The following is an 18834-nucleotide window of genomic DNA, read 5'->3' on the forward strand; positions in this document are numbered from 1 at the left end:
CTGGAGTCAGTGGTTTAAGCGAGATGGAGTTCAACCCACTGGAGGCCTTCACTAGAATCACAGAATCGCTTAGGTTGGAAAAGACCCTTAAGATCATCGAGTCCAACCGTTAACCCAGCACTGCCAAGCCCACCACCAAACCCTGTCCCCAAGCACCACATCTCCCCGGCTTTTAAATCCCCCCAGGGCTGGGGACGCAGCCACCTCCCCGGGCAGCCGGTCCCAGCGCCTGACAGCCCTTTGGGGGAAGAAATTTTTCCGAATATCCAAATTGCTGCTACCCAGGGTTAAAACCCAAGTTACTCCATCCCCTACCCCAGTTTCTCCATTTGAATCAGAAGCGCGTTTCCTTCACAGGAAGATCTTTCGATGGATTGGCTTGGCCGGGCTTTTTATGCCTGCCTTAGCTGCGCATTTTAGGCTGTTTTCCACCATTTCTCGTTTCCTCCAGGCTGGGAATTAACTCATTTCCCTGCAGGCAGGCAGCGCCTCGGCCACAGGGAGGCCCTGGCACAGAGAACGTGCCGGATCGCACCTCTCCTCCCGAGCCGCAGCCTTTGTGTGCACTAAGCAGAGAAATCGGGCAAACACCAGGCACGGCAGAGCGCGGGCGGCCTCCCGGGGAGAGGCCTCCACAGCCCGGGCCCCGAACGGCTCCCTTCCCGCCGCCCCGCTGGGCCTGCGCGGCACCCAGAGCCCTCCCCGCGGCGGCTTCACCCCTTTCCCTGCGGCAGGGCCCGGCTGCCGCCTCCGGGCCCAGCTGTGGGGGGGAGCGCGGCCGGCGCGGCCCCGGGGATCACCGCAGGCCGCGGCCCGGCCCCGGCGCCGCCGCTCCCGCCCTCGGGGCCCCGCTCCGCCGGGCCCAGCAGGGGGCGCCCGCGCCCCGGGCCGCGCCCCCTGGCGTCGCCATGGCAACGCTTACCGCCCCCGCCGGCGGTGGAGGACGGCGGCGCCCCGACGTAACGGCGCGCTGCGTGATGACGCTGCGCGGCGCCGCGCGCGCTGATTGGTTAGATTTGAATCACAGCGGAGCGCGCGCGGAGCCGCCGGTCGGAGGTAACGCGGAGCCCGGGTGGCAGCGCCCGCCTCGATCGCGATATCCTGCGACGCCCTGCGACATGAAGGCGGTGTAAGTCGCTTCCCCCCCTCTCCCCTCATCCGGCCGCGGGGCAGGCAGGGCCCCCTTCGGCCGCCGCGGTCCGCCCCGGCCCGGTGAGGCGTGGCGGCCGGGCCGCCCCTCAGGCCTCCCTCCTTCTCCCAGTAGGGCCAAGACGCCGCGGAGGCCGGCGCTGAAGAAGCCGTCCAACCCCGGCCTGAAGGATCCCGTGGGGGTGAGTGCTGGGGCGAGGGGCCGCGGCCGTGGTGTCCCCCCCCGCGGTGAGGGGGTCCCGGGCCGGGGCCGCTCTGAGGGGCGCCGGCCCGGTGTCACCGCCTTCCCCTTCCCCAGGTGTACTGCAGGGTGCGGCCGCTCAGCCGGCCCGACCAGGAGTGCTGCATCGAGGTGATCAACGAGACCACGGTGCAGATCCACCCGCCCGACGGATACAGGATATTCCGCAACGGGGAGTACCGGGAGGTAACGGCCGGGGGGGCGGCGGGGACGTCCGTGCCTGTGCCCCCTCCCTCGGAGCCGGGCTGGGCTGGCGGGGCTGCCTTCCAGCCCGGCATGAGGGATCGGGGGCCTTTTCCCTGCTGTCGATGTTTCCCCGTGGCTCGCGGTGTCTCTTGCAATGTGCAAATCAGAAATTTGTACTTTTAGAAAAGCGAATTTTCAAAACCAGAAAACCAGCTAGAGCAAAAATGCACCCTTAGCCATCAAATATATTCTCTGTATATGAAAAGGCTTCTGCAGGGTGGAGGAGGAGGGTAAAACGAACAAAAGCAAAGCTGGCAAGCATTTAGACTGCTTGAAGGACTTTTTCATGTAGGACTACTTGAAAGAAACCAGCTCTAAGCTAAACCAATGGCAACTGAATTAATGGTTCATTTATCCCAAAGTTAAGTTTTTTTTTCCCAAGCTTAGCTTTGCCAGAGAAGGGCAACGAAGTTGGTGAAGGGTCTGGAGCACAAGTCTTATGAGGAGCGGCTGAGGGAGCTGGGGTTGTTTAGTCTGGAGAAGAGGAGGCTGAGGGGAGACCTTATTGCTCTGTACAACTGCCTGAAAGGAGGCTGGAGCCGGGGGGGGGGGTCGGTCTGTTCCCCCCAGTAACAAGCGATGGGACGAGAGGAAATGGCCTCAAGCTGCGCCAGGAGAAATTTAGGTTGGATATTTAGAAAAACTTCTTCACCGAAAGGGCTGTCAGGCCCTGGCCCAGGCTGCCCAGGGAAGTGGTTGAGTCTCCATCCCTAGAGGTATTTAAAGGACGGGTCGATGTGGTGCTTGGGGACACGGTTTAGTGGTGGGCTTGGCAGTGCTGGGTTAATGGTTGGACTCGATGATCTTAAGGGTCTTTTCCAACCTTAACGATTCTGCGATTCTATAAGTTGGGTAAAAAAACCAATGTTCCCTATAATGTGTATGGAGGGAAAGCTGTGGGTTACGTATACAAAGTGGTGAAACGTCATGAAGCGTAGAAAAGTAGGTAGCGGGTCGCAAAGCAGTTTGTGTTGTTGCTTGATCAATACAAGTGTTTCCTAGAACAGGAGGGTTTAGGTCATGCAAACAGAATGAGGAGCCAGAGTGCTGTAGCACTGAACGTGATTTGGTAGTGGAACGGTTAACTGCAGGTTCCCAGCACAGTGCTGTAGCTCTAAATAAGATAAGGTCATGGTGTTGCCAAGAGAAAAAGAAAATGTTAGTTGGGATGTAGAATACTTTGTTTCTGATTTCAGTATGGGGAATTCTTATAGGAAGTACAGAAAGTGATCTTCAAAGGCTTAAATAAAATAGGCAAAGATTAATTAAAGGCTTGGTAAACAAACCTTTGAGCAAAAACAATGTTTACGTAAGCAGGTGTTTTGAGTGAAAAGTGACCAGATTAATCAAAATTAAAAAAAAAAACACATTGAAAACCTATGACTGGAAACTGAAGGTAGACTGGAAAAAGGCACGGGCTTAAAACAAAATGATTAAATGCTGAAACAACTCGACTCTGGGCGTTGTGGGTGTTCCTTTGCTCAGTGCTTGCGTAGGTGATGGTTGAGCTCAAGCAGGAATTTGAGCTTGAAGCTGTGAATTGTGAGATTCTCTGGTTGCGGGGAGGTCAGGCTTTTGATCGTTCTGGTTATTTCTGGACTGGAGCTCTGTGAGGATGAGACAGTTGCCGTTCTTCATTATACGCATCTTACTCTCGGAATAGTTACATTGGAGCAACTGCCCATGTTCAGACGCTGGTATAATCCAAAGTAGAATCTTTATCATTCTGGTAAGCTGATGGAAAGTGGCTCTAGGGTATGAGGCAATGAAGCGTTTTGAAGCAATGAACTTCTGGACAGGGAAACTTAAGGTTTAGGACGGTGTATCTTCTTTTCTTCAGACGCAGTATTCATTTAAAGAAGTGTTTGGCACCCTCGTTGTTCAGAAGGAGCTTTTTGATGTGGTGGCTAAACCTCTAGTGGAAGATCTCATTCGTGGGAAAAATGGTGAGTACTTGTTCTCCACCACTTTTCTGTGTGTCTACCATGCAGGTTTTTTTATATTGCTATGATTTCATATGTCTCAAGGTTTCTTAGCTCATCTAGGTAAAAACACGTATACCTTGTTTGCAATGAGAATAGCTCCCCTACACAACATCCTTGGAAGCGCTTCTTGCTTTTCATTACTTCTAAACCTCTTTACCTTTGTTATGATGCATATGTTACTTGTGTCAAGGTCTAATCTTTTTGTACATCATTAACTGGAGAAGCTTTTTTTTTCTGCAGAAAGGGATGACTTATCCACCTAAAGAATGACTACAGAAATAAATCAATTTGTAGGGCGTGGTTTGATGTTACGGTGTTGGTTCTTGAACTGTCCGGCTTAGGTTGGACTCCTCAGTAACAGTCATAACGCATCGGCCCTCTACACCTCGGGCTTAGTGGCTTCCTTCCATTTTGGCTTCCGAGTGCGCTGTCCCCAGAGAGGATGATAGGCGCTGCCACTTGTAGTTGAAGTGGCTGTCAATGAGAGATGCGAACGCTAGTGATGGCAGTGGCTTTTGATGGGCTGGAATAGTTTACTGTTAACTGTTCAAAAGGAGTCATTGTTTTTTCCAAATAGATTTGACCCAAGAAAGACAGGGCATGTGATTATAACTGAGCTTTTTTTTTTGAGACAGCAAACGTGACTACGTAACTTCCCTGTCCCTCCTAGGTCTCCTTTTTACATATGGTGTGACAGGCAGCGGGAAAACACACACCATGACAGGATCTCCTGGTGACGGAGGACTTCTCCCGCGGTGTTTGGATATGATCTTCAACAGCATAGGACCGTTCCAGGCCAAGCGATTTGTGAGTAGTTTTGCACTGAATTCTCCGCCCTGGTGCTTGTAACAGCCTTAAAAAGACTAGGAAAAAAGGTTCTGTTCCAAGTGTTTAAAGTGCCTAGTCGTGTGGCTGGAACACTTTGAAAAGAAAACCAACTGAAAAGATCCCACCCCCTCGAGATGTGAAGAGCAGGGCCAAGGATGCAGGCGTAGTAGCTAGGATGGACATTTCATGAAGATGTATGGTCTGGCTATCTTTATAATTGTCGCTTATTCTTTAACTTTTTTAAAACGATAAAAAAAGGAAAGAGGAAGATTTCTTAGTTATGGAATGAAATCCAGCCACAAGATACAAAAGCCACAGGAAACCATATCTAAAATAATATAGGACATGATGTGAGGCTTCTCTTGTGGTCAAACATCTCTGGAGTTTTGGTATCTAAATATATTTGAAATAATACCGAAAGTCTTTTCCTTGGTAGCATGCTAGCTTAGGAGCTTTTATGAAGTATTGTTATCTTGGAAATATCTGTTTTCTTCGCATTAGCCAGCAGATCGAGTGTTAGTGAGGGGCATGGTATTTGAAGGTTGCCAGGCAGCTTGATCAAATAATTTGTTTTGCTGGCCAACACCTTATGTTCTCTAGTGTTTGTCATTATATTTTCTAAACATACTATACGTACTGCTCAGGTTTTTAAGCTTGATGACAAGAATGGTGTGGATGTTCAGTGTGAAGTAGATGCTCTATTAGAGCGCCAGAAAAGAGAGGCCATGCCGGTTCCAAAAACTCCATCTGGCAAGTAAGTAGCTATCGTAACACGCAGAATGAATTTAGTTAATGTAGATGTTATTCTGAAATTGTGGCTTTAACTTACCTTCGTCTCTTTATCCTTCCCTTGAAGAAAGGAAAGAAAAATATGAATGGAAAGCTAGTGTATTTCGTGTGGTTTGAGCAGTTGCATAATGAATTATTTAGATGAGAAGACTTAGAATCAGGCAACAGCAGTCTATTTTTTGTACCTTCTAACTCATGAGTAAAACGCTGTGACTTCACCAAGTAGGACTACTGTGAAGTTAAACTTGGGGATATTTTGCAAAATAGCGAGATTCCTGAATGGAGGGTGGAAATGTTGACTATCCAGGAATTTTGCAAGGCATTTCTTACTGCAGCCGAGTACAGCAGGGTCAGATGAAAGTTTATCTACTTAAACTTTTCAGAGTGCTTTTTTTAATCTAATGTGACTGGATGTGTTTTCGATAGTTGCTAGCATGAGCACTTCCATACTTGAATTATGCTCTCTGTCAGTAGACTTGCTTTTTAATTGTATGGTCACTGTCTGACATGTTAGCTGGCTGCGGGTACTCCACCACAATCTCTTACTGCGTGCATTCAACAGGAGGCAAATAGATCCAGAATTTGCTGATATGATCAACGTGCAAGATCACTGCAAAGTGGAAGAAGTTGATGAAGATAACGTCTACAGCGTCTTTGTCTCCTATATCGAGATCTACAACAACTACATATATGACCTCTTGGAGGAAGCTCCCTTTGATCCTATAAAACCAAAGTAAGTTTGATGAATACCATTACTCCTACTTCGGTTATGTTTTTGCGGGAACTACAATATGTCTTTGTGGCTGTAGTCTTGGCGAGTCTGGCTCAATTCATGGAAATCACTTCAAAAATCCCATGGAAAAGGGGATGCCCGAGGAGTCCAGACAGTAGTATTTCAGTGTGCCAAGTACTGAGGGTTGTTCTGTTGCTGCTAAGACTTAGTGCTCCCTTCCCCCTTATAATGGGAGATTAATAAGCAAATATTTAATTTGTTAGGCAGCGTGTTGTATCCCACTGAGATTCCGAGTCTATTGATGCTATTCTGCAAGTACCGTTCCTAGCAGGTGACTGCAGCTTGAGGAGTAAGCCATTCCATAGCTGACATTTCTCTCCTGGAAACAGTGCATTAGGCAAAAGTTGCTATTTTGTTGGTGCTTTACAGTTAGTGCAAGTTTGCATGTTATTTCACTTGACATCAGTAACTTCCATAAAAACAGAAATGAATTGTCATATAAAGGAAATTCTGGGTGTTTTTTGGAAAGGTGTGTACTTGGCTGATGTCTCAAGTTGGTAAATCTTGAGACCGTCAGAAAAACAGTCTGCAAATTAAACTTTGAATATATTTTTTTAAAATTCTAAATCTGTTAAAGAAAACCCTAAGCGTATCCATCGGTACGTGTGTTAATTAAAGAGTTGGCTGATTTACAAAGACTAACTAGAGAAAAACAAGCCATTGCTCTGAAACAGCAAGAGCTGTCTCCAGGGTACTGATTTGAATTGACTTTGAATATCTGTGAAGGTTTTTTAAAGAAGAATAGAATTATTGGGTTAGTATTATGCCTATGTCCAAAAATCAGCCTATAAAGAATCTTGGATTATTTCTATTTATGGAAGCTACAGCGTATTATATGTACAAAGGTTTTAGACACACGCTGAATAACTTAATATTTTTTAACCCTGTTTTTTTGGTAGGTGGAACAATTGCAACACTCCTGTGCGAAATGGTGACTTTATGTATGTCCATAAGCATATTATTCCGAATATTGAAGAGTGAAATTTTCTTTTAGTAGAAGCAGCAAATAAACTCCAGCTGACTCCCTCTCTCTTCTTGCTTTACTAGCGAATATAGAACGCTGTTGAAGCCATCTTGCTTCTGTATGCATGTAGAAAAACAATAGCTGCCATCCAAACCCATGATTTCCAGTAAGAATTGCAATTAAACGTAGCTTCTAAATTAAAGCAGTAGCTGAAGTGTAACTAATCTTGGCTGACTGTGTGTCCATGTACTTGTACTTCCTCTTCCATCTGCTGTATGGATAATTGACATATTCAGTCTGAATTTTGTACTTAAACAAAAGAAAATTTGCATGACACACTGTATTGTTGTACAGAAAACGCCACTCAATTTTAGTGTTGTTTGTTTTATTTCCTCCCTGTCCTTAAGACCTCCACAATCCAAAATACTTCGTGAGGACCAGAATCACAACATGTATGTCACAGGATGCACAGAAGTAGAGGTGAAATCTACAGAAGAAGCTTTTGAAGTGTTTTGGAGAGGTAAATCTTAGAATGTAACTTCTTAAATTCCGTACAGATGTGTAATTCTTTACACTATCACGCTGAAACAGAATTGGCTTTGCCAGCTGGCAAGTCTGGTAAATAAAACAGGTTTTTGGAGGGATTTTCTTCTTCTTCTTCTAAACAGGTCAAAAGAAGAGGCGCATTGCAAACACTCAGCTGAATCGAGAATCTAGTCGCTCTCACAGTGTTTTTATAATAAAGTTGGCTCAGGCCCCGCTGGATGCAGATGGAGATAACGTGCTACAGGTGAATTCCGGGGCAGGCTATTGAAGGAGAACTGTGCGCGCGTAGGCGTGGATCTGTAGGTTAGAAAAGGTGGTGAACCTCGCAGCACGGCCTGCCGAAACAGTTACCGCGTCTCGTGTATGCACTTGCTCGCTAGCAATTTCACTTTGAAGAAAATCAAAATTATTACATTTCTCATCTTTGACAGGATTACTCTCCTTTTTGTAATTAAAGTAGAGCATTAACATGGAGTGCGAAGCTGCTTATTCCTTTGTTCCTTCCCTCTGCTTCTTTTGAGCAAAAACTGTTAAGAATCTAAAACTTGGGGGATTTGAAGTACAGTTGTTATATCTATCTTGTGGGCGAAGACAGAAAGGATCCGCTAAACTTACTCACAAAAAAACCTAGTGGTGCACAGCTTCTTGCGTTAAGAGCTATAAAAACGCCCTCAGACTTTATTTAAAGGCACAACATATATTCTTTTTAAGTGTGTGTGCTGGTTTAGGTCGGGGGGGGGGTGTGTGTGTGTGTGTTCCCCCCACCTCGTTAAAAGGAATATAGAGCTAATCATTAGCCTAACCTCATTTGTTTTCTGTAACAGGAGAAAGAACAGATCATTTTAAGCCAGCTGTCTTTAGTTGACCTGGCTGGAAGTGAAAGGACTAACAGAACGAAGGCTGAAGGGAACAGGTTGCGAGAAGCAGGTATGTGTCACCGTTAGACAGCCTGGTCATTTGATGTGCTCATATGTGCTCAAGTAGTCTTGTCTCCTAGTAGAGAAATCGTAGGAAGAATTGAGGAGTGTTCTGTGATGATGTTCAGTCGTCTGATTTGATAACCTTAAATCCTCCAGTTTGGAAACCAGTCTTTAGCAGCATGTATTCTGATACTTCAGTTAATTACAGCAGTTACCTGTAACTTAAGTCCAGGCAATTTATTCTTAAGTGAACTGCTGAATAATTCGGGAACATGATCCAAATGGCTGCTTACAGAGTTTGTGCTTTTTTCTTTTAAGGGAATATTAATCAGTCACTAATGACATTACGAACGTGTATTGAAGTTCTACGGGAAAACCAGATGTATGGAACAAATAAGGTATGCAACCTGTTATCTAATTATCTTTGATTTGATGAAGATCTGGTGTAATGAAAGCTTACTAGATCTTTCATGTGCTTTATTTTAAGATGGTCCCGTACAGAGATTCCAAACTGACTCATCTCTTCAAGAACTATTTTGATGGTGAAGGAAAAGTGCGTATGATTGTGTGCGTTAATCCTAAAGCTGAGGACTACGAGGAAAGCTTGGTAACTTCCTTGCAGATCTTACCTCATTCCCTCCTACTCTTTTTTCATGTTTATCACTGAATTACTGTCCTTCTTTAGTAGGTGACAGGAATGATATTTTTTGTTGCTTGGACACTAGTAGCAAAACATAATACTATAAGGCAAACGTGCCCTCCAAGGCTTATTTTGCCTCTTAAAAATGACAACTGCTACTTGCCCGTAAAACGGGAAAAGGTTTCTCTTATTTACAGAAGTCCAAATACTCCTCTGGATTTAGGTGCTTGATCGTACTGTGGCAGTACTTGCGAGAACTTCAGCTATCTGCACAGTCGGTTTGATGGTTCCTCGGGGGCTGAGGTCGGGGAGGTGTTACTAGGAAGGCTTCTGGATGCTCCGCTTCAGAATCGCAGCTCTCTAGCTGGGAACTACCTGAGATTATAGCTTGATAATGTCTCCTCTAATGCTTTTATCGACCTAAAGTGTCGCTTTCAAACTTACATTGGACTGCTTCTGGTCAGTTTTGTTGTTAAGCTTGCTTTTGTTCTTTTGTAGCAAGTCATGCGCTTTGCAGAAATGACCCAGGAGGTTGAAGTTGCCAGACCCGTTGATAGACCGCTCTGCGGCTTAACGCCGGGACGGCGCTTTAGGAATCAAGCCTTCAGAGAGGAACTCTCACGGAAATTGGAGATGCGGGGTGGCCCAATAAATGGAGGTAAATACTAGAATGCTAGGTGATTACAGCACAGCGTTTTTTTTTCTGTTAGGAGTTTGAAGGCTTTTAATTTTAAAACAAATGATTTGAACCTCGAAAGCGCAAAAGGAACTTAACTGTTAGTTGTGAGCCTTCTCTGCAGTAGGTACTGCTCTTTTCATACTGCAGTGCTACTTGTAGTATAAACGCAGTTACTGTGTAAGCCTCAAAGTAATTCTTTGTTATTGGTGATGAGTTGAATTCATGGTCCCATTATTGCAGCTCCCGAAAGGAAATTGTGCTGAGGAGGATACTTTGATGTTTTTGTATGCTTAGGGCCTACTTCAGAAATTGAGAGTTGCCTGGAGGTATTACAAAGCAATGAATCGAGAATGTCACATTTAATCTTTTTCTCAACACTGTAATCTCTTCTGAAAACTTCTAGTTCTTATTAATTATTCGAAGTTCTGTCTGCTTCATGATACCGTGGGATGAATGATCTCTGGCTGTGCATCGTCAAATGGAATTTTTCTTTTCTGTAGCTTGCTGACAGACTTTCTTGGCTTTAAATCTTACAGAACCAGAAGAGCAATCTGTTTCAGAAATGTTTTTGCAGAACTTTCCTCCATTGCCTTCATGTGAGCTATTGGATGTTAATGATGATCAAACACTTCCCAAGCTTATTGAAGTCCTGGAAAAACGCCATAAACTACGACAAATGTTGTCAGAGGAGTTTGCCAAAAACGGTAAGAATTTGAACATCAGCGTGGAGCTAGATTTTTTGGCGCCCTTGTTACCACTCAGGGGATCTCTCCTGTACCAACAGGAAATAAGTATCTTGTCCAGATTGATCACTTAAACCTTTTTCGAGGTAATGAAATAGCGGTGTTAAATTGGTGGTGTTAAATTGGTAGGAGAGAACCAGAACTGCTTTTGATATTATGGAGATACGGTGAGAAGATAAAATATATCGATTCTTTTGCAGTGCTTGCATTTAAAACGATGCTGCAAGAATTTGACTCCAGTGTTGTGTCCAAGGAAAACTATATTCAAGGAAAACTGTCTGAAAAAGAGAAAACAATAGCAGGACAGAAAATGGAGCTAGAACGCCTGGAGAAGAAAATAAAAACTTTGGAATACAAGGTCAGTTTTTTCATTGTCTGAAGCTAAGCACAAAATGCGTTTTCTATGTATGATTTGGTACGCTTCTTGACATCAGAAGTTGCTTGCAAGGTGGATATTAGAAACAAGATTAAAAGTATTTTCTCGGGAACTTTACGGAACACTTAGCTTTTTGGCGTTCTTATGAGTTGAGGCTTTTCTTAATACATTAAGATGGGCGACTTATAAGAAAGTTGTAAAATCTCTGAAACTTTTTGGAACGTGGACTATTTATCTGGGTACATTTGTACAACAGCTCATATATTCTAGTATGTGTTAAGTCAAATATAACTAGCAATTCTGGGCTTAGATGGTTGCGCTTCTAAGAATTGTAGTCAAGTCCTTCCTCTCTTCCTCTAGATTGAGATTTTGGAGAAAACTGCAACAATTTATGAAGAAGACAAGCGTAATCTTCAGCAAGAACTAGAAAGCAAGAGCCAGAAATTGCAACGTCAGGCTTCTGACAAGCGTCGGTTGGAGGCACGACTGCAAGGCATGGTGGCAGAAACAACCATGAAATGGGAGAAGGAGTGTGTAAGTGTACTACCATATCTATTAGAAATATAGAACGGAGCAATGCTGGGTGTTTGGCTTTTAATTATGGACTTGAACAGACATTTTGAACTGAACTTTTATAAATCTAGCTTGATACAATGAACTCCTCAAGGACTTTTGGTGCAGATAGATCAGCTCTCTTAAGCACTGTGTCACTTCATTTCAGTATCTAGAATTTGTTCTTTTGGGTTTGTGGCACTCTAACTAAGGAGCTCTTGTTCTGTCAGTAGAAGCCCAGCGTCAGGGTTTCCCCTGTATCCTCATGTAAACTCTGGCTCAGATATGCACTTGACAAGCAATAAGGAAAGGAAATCTGAGGGATTAATTTTTACTATTGCAGGACTGTTTACTACTTCAGGGTAGAAGATAGATTGATAGAACTACAGTTAGACATGCTCCTGTTTGTCATTGTTTAGGAAGCAAAATTATTATGGCATTAAACATGGTACTGTTTTATAATCTGCAAAGTCTTTCTTTAGCTTGATATGTCATTATTTCCAATAGCCCGTATCTCAGTAGGGAAGAACTTCATTTTGTGTGGAATATGCAATTCCCTTCAAACTTTCAGAACAATTTCTTGTGCTTTTGTGTAAGGAACTTCATGCTTTTCCTCACTGGTCTTTGTAGGAGCGTCGTGTAGCGGCAAAGCAGCTGGAAATGCAGAACAAACTTTGGGTCAAAGATGAAAAACTGAAGCAACTGAAGGCCATTGTTACTGAACCAAAAAATGAAAAGCCAGAGAGGCCTTCGCGGGAGAGAGACAGAGAGAAGCCTGTTCAGAGATCAGTGTCTCCTTCACCAGTACCTGTAAGTTGCCTTTAAAACGCCTCTTGGTATAGGGAAAAGCATATTTATAAGACTGAACTGAAGTGCAGGCCAGTTCTCTTTAGTGGCTAGAAAATAGCTCCCAAGCACAGAATCTGGATAACTGAAACTTGCTTTGAATTCTTCGTCTCCTGTTGTATTTATCAGTGCTCTTTATTTGTGCGCCTGCCTTCTAATGCTACTGGTATTGGAAGAATACCTGATTCTTAATGCTGTCGCTGCAACAAAATACCTATCCGAAACCATAAGCTTGAATAGCTGAATTGTCACTCTGCACATTGTCAGTATTCATTGTTTTATTGCCTGAAGTTGACAGTTCTGTATGTTCACTAACTCTTTTCCCGTTCTCTCTAGCCTTCTAGTAACTTTATTACTCAGGTCCCTAACAGCCAGCGGCTCGTGAGCAACCCGCAGGTGCACAGACGTTCTAATTCTTGTAGCAGCATTTCTGTGGCATCCTGTGTTATGGAATGGGAGCAGAAAACCCCTTCGCACAAGCATACCAGTGGCACTTCTAATGCAAGGACTAGACAACAAGAAGCAGAACAAAGTAGAGACTGTAACACCTCAGACAGAAGGCGAGGGATGTGCTGGACTGGAGTCATTGAGGTTCCCAGGCGTAGAGATGAGCTAGAAATAGAAGAGGATCAATGCAGGGTTAGTGCTGCTCCTGTCAAAAGCTAAACGTAGTGTTGCTTAGTCTGGCTTAAAAGCTCATTACAACTGCCGTCTTACATCGAGCACACCTAACACAGATTAGAGTTTTCCCCTAAACGTACTTCTCGTGCAACGGTACTGTTTCCAAGTTGAGTCTCACTACTCTTTTATTTGACTTTTTAACCGGACATTTAAAAACTCCTTAAAAGCAGCGTGTGTATTTCTTGCTAGTGCGTAGATAGCTCTTGTAAGGAACTCCTAACTAGCTAGACCTTTTCTCTAGCTGTGAATGTCCTTGTGTTTTAACTTTGTGTCTGTCTCCTCAAATCTATCTTGTAGCCTGCAATTTACCGTAGTCTGTTTGGGCAGCTTAAAAGGTGGTCTTGTGAGCCATATCTGCAAACGTCTACTGGAAATCGTGCTGGGACAAACATCTCACTTGTGTGACTGTTAACTTCAGCTCACTTAGAATAGTCTTCCCTAATTTTCACATCTGCGTTAAAACTGGGGGCTTTGCTTACAGGTGGGAGACTTTTTCCCCCCGTCATTAAACTGATGCGTGCCAATGTTTGTATCGGTGGTGTCTCTGTCGCGGTGTAGCACTGTTGCAGTGGCTCAGGTAAATCGAAGAGAATTGTACAACCCCAGCCTCTTGAGAGAGCTGCTCGAGGGGAGGAAAGTCTATCACGGTATGATTCATTTTTCGATAGCGTTCTCAAAAGTTCTGTTACTTGCTGGCTCTTTGAAGTCAGGGACGTGCTTTTAAGCAAAAGCTATTCCAATTAACTAATACACGAGGGATGTGGTCTCTGCCGCAGTAAAATGTGACCAGCATAGTGTACCCTCTCCTTGGAACATACCTTCTAAGGCACCTTGGCAGAATTGTTTCAAAAAACCATCAATGGAAATAAGTACTTCCCCACTAAAAGGGGGGGGAAGTCTTGAAATTATTTCTTTTTTCCTTTTTTTTTTTTTTTTAATTTCAATGGAAGATTTTTATGCTGAAAGCCACATTTCCCTATATACGTTTAATTTTTAAGAGCTGCTTTAGATTTGTAAGAGGTTTATCTGTAAAAGGTACAGCCAAACTCATGTCTGTTGGTCAAAGAAATCCTAATTGGTGCTCATCACCTGAAAATACAGTGGATACAATTTGCATTCATAAGTCTGGGTTTGTGTAACCTCGCCACGATTCAGAGGTCTCTCAAATTAGTATGTAAATGGAAGAGAGAGAGTCTGCAAATACTCTTTCAAAAGCCCCTTCAAAGATCTTGAAGGCACCTAGGTTTTTAAACAAGTTTCCAGATTTTTTTCTGATTTCCCTGAGCAACTGACAATAATGTTCATGTTCATAAAAAAAAAAGTGTGAACTTCAATCGCTTCTCATGGGTTTCCAACAGCTGAGTTCAGAAGCGATAGCACTAGGACAGGGGACACTTCCTCTGCTCTGTTTACTCAAAAGTGCTATGAGGTCTTGCATCCTTTAGAGATGTTGGAAATTCACACTTGGTCTGCTTGCTTTGCTACCTCAAAAATACATTTTGATCCATGAATGCATCCATGGAAACCTAAATTTCTCTTTTCTGGTTGGTTAATGCGTTCATAGCAATCCGTTTTGATTTGGAAACTCGGGAGGAGCATTACCAAACATAAAGATGTCCTCCTTGAGGAAACTTTACTAAGTATGGAATGCAACAGATTGGATAACACTTGGCCAAAATTTACAAAAAAATAGGAATTGGCACAGAAATAATCCATGAATAATTTTACGCAAAGCTCTTGGTAACGGTGCCTTTCAGGATGCACTCTGAACGCACTTTAGGAACGAAGCTTTGATCTTCATACAAATGCATCTTAACCAGACCTGCAAAGTTCACTTCTGCTAACGATATCCTCCGAGAGATTTACTGTGTGCTGATTTCTTCTGATTCTCTTCCACTCTGATCAGAACGCACCTCCAGTTCGTCTCAGACACAGACGGTCGCGCTCAGCTGGGGAGAGATGGGTAGATCATAAGCCACCTTCTAATCTGCCCACTGAAACAGTCATGCAGCCGCACGTCCCTCATGCCATCACGGTAGCGGCTGCAAGTGAAAAGGCACTAGCTAAGTGTGACAAGTATATGCTGACGCACCAGGAGCTAGCCTCCGATGGGGAGATTGAAACAAAACTCATTAAGGTAAAGCAAACGCCTTCGTCGTAAACTTGTGATAACCCTGTCAAAACCTATTTCTGGCAATGTGTTTGTGCTACAGGCTTACTGGCTTGCGGAAGGGTACGTTCGACTCGATCCGCTAAGAGACTTGATTGGAAAGTTTTGTGCAGTTGGATTCAAGGGAGCTTTTAGAGTCTGAAAAGACTTTTCTTGAACTTTGTCATTACTTCCTATGAACCATTACAAGCTTGGTTAGCTCAGTCATCGTTTTCCTTGAAAGTAATTAAGTTTTTTTTCCTCTAGTAAAATGCAATAATCCATTTGTAGTGGAAGTTTCTTAGATTTGTGGCTGCAGCTAATCTTGTGGAGTCAGTCTTGTTGGAGTGATGTTATTGGATTTCCACTAGCGGTATGAGTGAGCTTGCTGCAGTGATGGATGCTGGAATGCTCCAGGACATAATTTCTAGTAGTCAACTGACAAACAAATTGGTGAGACAGCCTAGGCTTTGAACGCTTGCAATGTTTGTGTCCCAAAACGCTGACTGTACTTACCTAAGGCAAATTGAGAGCTCTTTGTAATTTGTAGCAAGAAGCTTTTGGTTCGTTTTTCCTCCAGTCATGGGCCTTCCAATATTGTCTTCTTTCTTTTTGAGGTTTTTAAAAAAGCTCTCGCTCCTGTAAGGTAACCTTGTAGGTTCCAGCGATGCTTTCAAAAGCAAAGTCTTGCATAGCTGACGAACATACCTGTTCGTGCTGTGGAATGGAGCTATTGAAACTAAGCCCACGACATGATTTCTGTAGTATTACTTAGTCATCACCATCCAAAAATCTTTGTCATCGTAGCGACTGCTCTGTGGGTTTCTTGCATGAGCACCAGGAGAGATGGTGTTCACTTTGTTGTCCTGTGTATAATGAGAGAAGATAGATAGTGGGGAGAGTGTATTTGTGCACCTATGCTTGCTGGCTGCTAACCTGCAGGGAAATGGCATTTGTAAGCACTTAAGTTTCCACGTGAAACCTGGCGCCGTAGCCATCGCGCTGCCCTAGTGACCGTGCCTTGTTAACTGCTTTTGGCTTCCAGGGTGATGTGTTCAAAACCAGGGGTGGTGGACAGGCCGTGCAGTTCACCGAGATAGAGACTCTGAAGCAAGAATCTCCAACTGGGTGAGTTGACTTAATTTTAGGTTCTGATGCTGTTGGCGATACGTGACTCCAATAGTAGCTGATTCTGGTCCAAACGATTGAACAAAACGTTGTTGTATCTAACTTGAAATCGTATAAAAGTAACTTGGAGAGGCCTATAGACACTGTAGCTGCTTTTAAGGCTGGGCTGCTGCTGAGAGCAAAGTATTTATTTAGAAAGTATAAAATGTGTTCTCCTGTGTATAAGAATCTGCCAAAATACATGACGCGTGTAACTCTTTTTTCCTGCTTACTCCTCTTTCAGTCGAAAGCGAAGATCCTCACCTTCCAATCCTGACCCACCTGAGGATGCTGCAGACTCGGAATGGACTGATGTAGAGACCAGAGTAAGCTATAACCGAAGGAGGGGGACACCTCATGCTTGATCTGGATGAGAATTTGGGGTAGTGCTGATAGCCGGGTGGGGGGTTAGCAACAGAGACTGATTTTCTGTGTCTTCTCAGTGTTCTGTGGCGGTGGAGATGAGGGCAGGATCAGCTCTTGGGCCTGGATATCAGCATCATGCTCAGCCCAAGTAAGTGCATCTCTCCCTTCTACCTGGGGTATTGCATTCTCTTTCCTGGTAACATCTAAAGTGAGATAACTTTTTTTTTTTTCCTGCTTGACCTTGCTGTCCTTCCTGCTTCAGGTTTCAGGTTCATACCTCCTTAATCCTGTAAGATAAGGAGGGTTATTCAGTGTTGGAAACTGGTGACAGGATAGATCTGTAGGAGACTGAGCAGAATTATTAACTTGTCTTCTGGGTAAAACTCTGGCATTCAGTGGAGTGAGCAGAATGTTGGGTTTGATCTTGTGCTCTCTTGGCTATCAAAAGCTGGGATCTGTAGGATGCCTGGCAGGTCCAGAGTGGAATAGGCTTAGGGATGGCAGTGACAAGGCACTAAGCTGTATCCCTCTTCTGTCCCCCTAGCCTTTATCAGGTGCTGATGTAGTAAAGAATACTCATTTTTGTATCCTTAGATAAATTTAAATTAAATGAGGTTACAATATCAGTAATTCCACAGGGAGGAGGGAACTGAGGCGACCGTAGGATGTACGTAACGGTATACTTGAACATGGCTCATGTTCTAGCTGCTACCTGCTCTGTAATTATCAAGGAACCTGCTAAGGAAGGATGGGCTCTAGTCGTGCTAGAAGAAACTTTCCTCTCTTCCAAATGCATAGATAAGTCTGAATTCTTCAGGGCTGTCTTATTGTTCTTTAACGTGGTGGGATCAGTGGTGGTTGCACACGTAACTGCAAGCTTACCAAGTCAGAAGTCCCAATTTCTAGCAAAAAGTCCAAATGATCCTGCAGTTTGTAAGGCTAGCGCCCAACACTTGAGCCCCACGTCTGGCAAAACACTTCACTGACAGAAGAAATGCTTCAGAGAAGATAGTTTTGTTAAACTAGCTGCTGCAGAACAGGATTCAAGATGCGGATTTGGCCTCTTGCAGATAGGTGCTGGCAGTGCTGTAGAAGTCACCTGTTCAGCTCAGGGGAAGAAAATTTGCAGTTTTGCAAGATGAGTTTGCGGCAGGAGAGAGGACCGGAGAGGTCAAGAGCTTTCTGTGAAGCCAGAAGGAACCAAACGTATTGCATTTGGAATCCAAAAAGTTTGGAGCTATGGTGGAAGGGTATTTTGGAGAGTATCTGAAGTCAGTAATCCCTCTTTCAGACAAGGTGCAAATCGGTGCCTTTCATCACGTTCGCATATACGTGATTACATCTCTTATTGGAAGCTGGGACCTGCTCAAGGCAGCTACTGCTACTTGCAGCCTTGCTACAGCCTTGTAACATTGTAGTAAATCCTTTAGTTTGCCTGTGTATTGAGCTGGAGCTTGTATTTATTTTAACTTATTAAATAATTTAAATAAAACTTTGTTTTACGCTCATGGCTGTCTGAAAAAGAAAGCAAAATACAAGTGTTTCTTGATGAATAAGCTCTTTAGTTTTCTTGTGTTAATTGTTGCATTTCTTAGCTTAGGAGGTATGTGAGAGGTGTACAGCAGAATAGGTGAATAGGCTATTGACTGCTCTTAAGGAAAACTGCTGCTGTGTAAAATCTAAAAGTTGTTTGGGGCTTTTTTTTTTTCCTTTTTTAGGCGAAGAAAGCCATGAACTTAGCGTACCACTGCGTTGGAATCCTCTTGATTTTATCAGACTGATGTAATATCTGCTGCCAGTGATAAACTTGATAAAAACTGCTTTGTTATCACTACAGGCTTATCGTTTTATAACGGCCTGTGCTAGGCAGTGGTTAAATGGGAGACACTTCTTGCGATCCCAAAGAAGCGTACGTGTGGGCGTGTGTATTTTCAGTAGATGTAGGGGCGTTCTGCCATTGTGTCCTCCGGCCTCCTGAAGAACACCTTCTGTCTCGTATGTATGAAGCCCTTGTTATTAAGCTGTATCTTTATAGACTGATGACACAAGGCTTTTGCCTTGCATATTTTTTCAGCTTTTTCTTTTTATAGTGCAAAATACTTCTGTTCTGATCACTATCCCTTCCTTGTCAGGTCCTCTGTTTTGAAGAGGCATAAACGCTGCTATTTATTTAG

At 43.9% G+C, this 18834-nt stretch overlaps 1 protein-coding gene across 4 annotated transcripts; it reads left to right on the forward strand.

The window, feature by feature from the left end:
• Positions 1-1051: 1051 nt before the first annotated feature.
• Positions 1052-18538, forward strand: KIF23 (kinesin family member 23; the record flags this gene model as incomplete). Of its 4 annotated transcripts, none has more annotated exons than XM_082322604.1 (23): positions 1052-1129; positions 1265-1331; positions 1448-1576; positions 3477-3582; positions 4292-4428; positions 5094-5203; positions 5801-5971; positions 6931-6972; positions 7403-7515; positions 7664-7785; positions 8366-8468; positions 8780-8859; positions 8949-9068; positions 9600-9759; positions 10317-10484; positions 10724-10881; positions 11260-11433; positions 12082-12261; positions 14885-15115; positions 16173-16255; positions 16539-16620; positions 16738-16808; positions 18379-18538. In XM_082322604.1, the coding sequence occupies exons 1-23, from the start codon at positions 1119-1121 to the stop codon at positions 18392-18394; spliced, it is 2634 nt and encodes an 877-aa protein (XP_082178730.1). In that variant the 5' UTR covers positions 1052-1118. The 4 variants fall into 4 exon arrangements, with proteins under 4 accessions (XP_082178730.1, XP_082178729.1, XP_082178732.1 ...); XM_082322603.1 differs by having other exon boundaries at positions 1059-1129; positions 1262-1331; XM_082322606.1 differs by lacking the exon at positions 6931-6972 and having other exon boundaries at positions 1059-1129; positions 1262-1331.
• Between the last annotated feature and the right edge of the window lie 296 nt (positions 18539-18834).

Source organism: Platalea leucorodia, assembly GCF_965183815.1.
Source record: "Platalea leucorodia genome assembly, chromosome: 9".
Classification (NCBI taxonomy): domain Eukaryota; kingdom Metazoa; phylum Chordata; class Aves; order Pelecaniformes; family Threskiornithidae; genus Platalea; species Platalea leucorodia.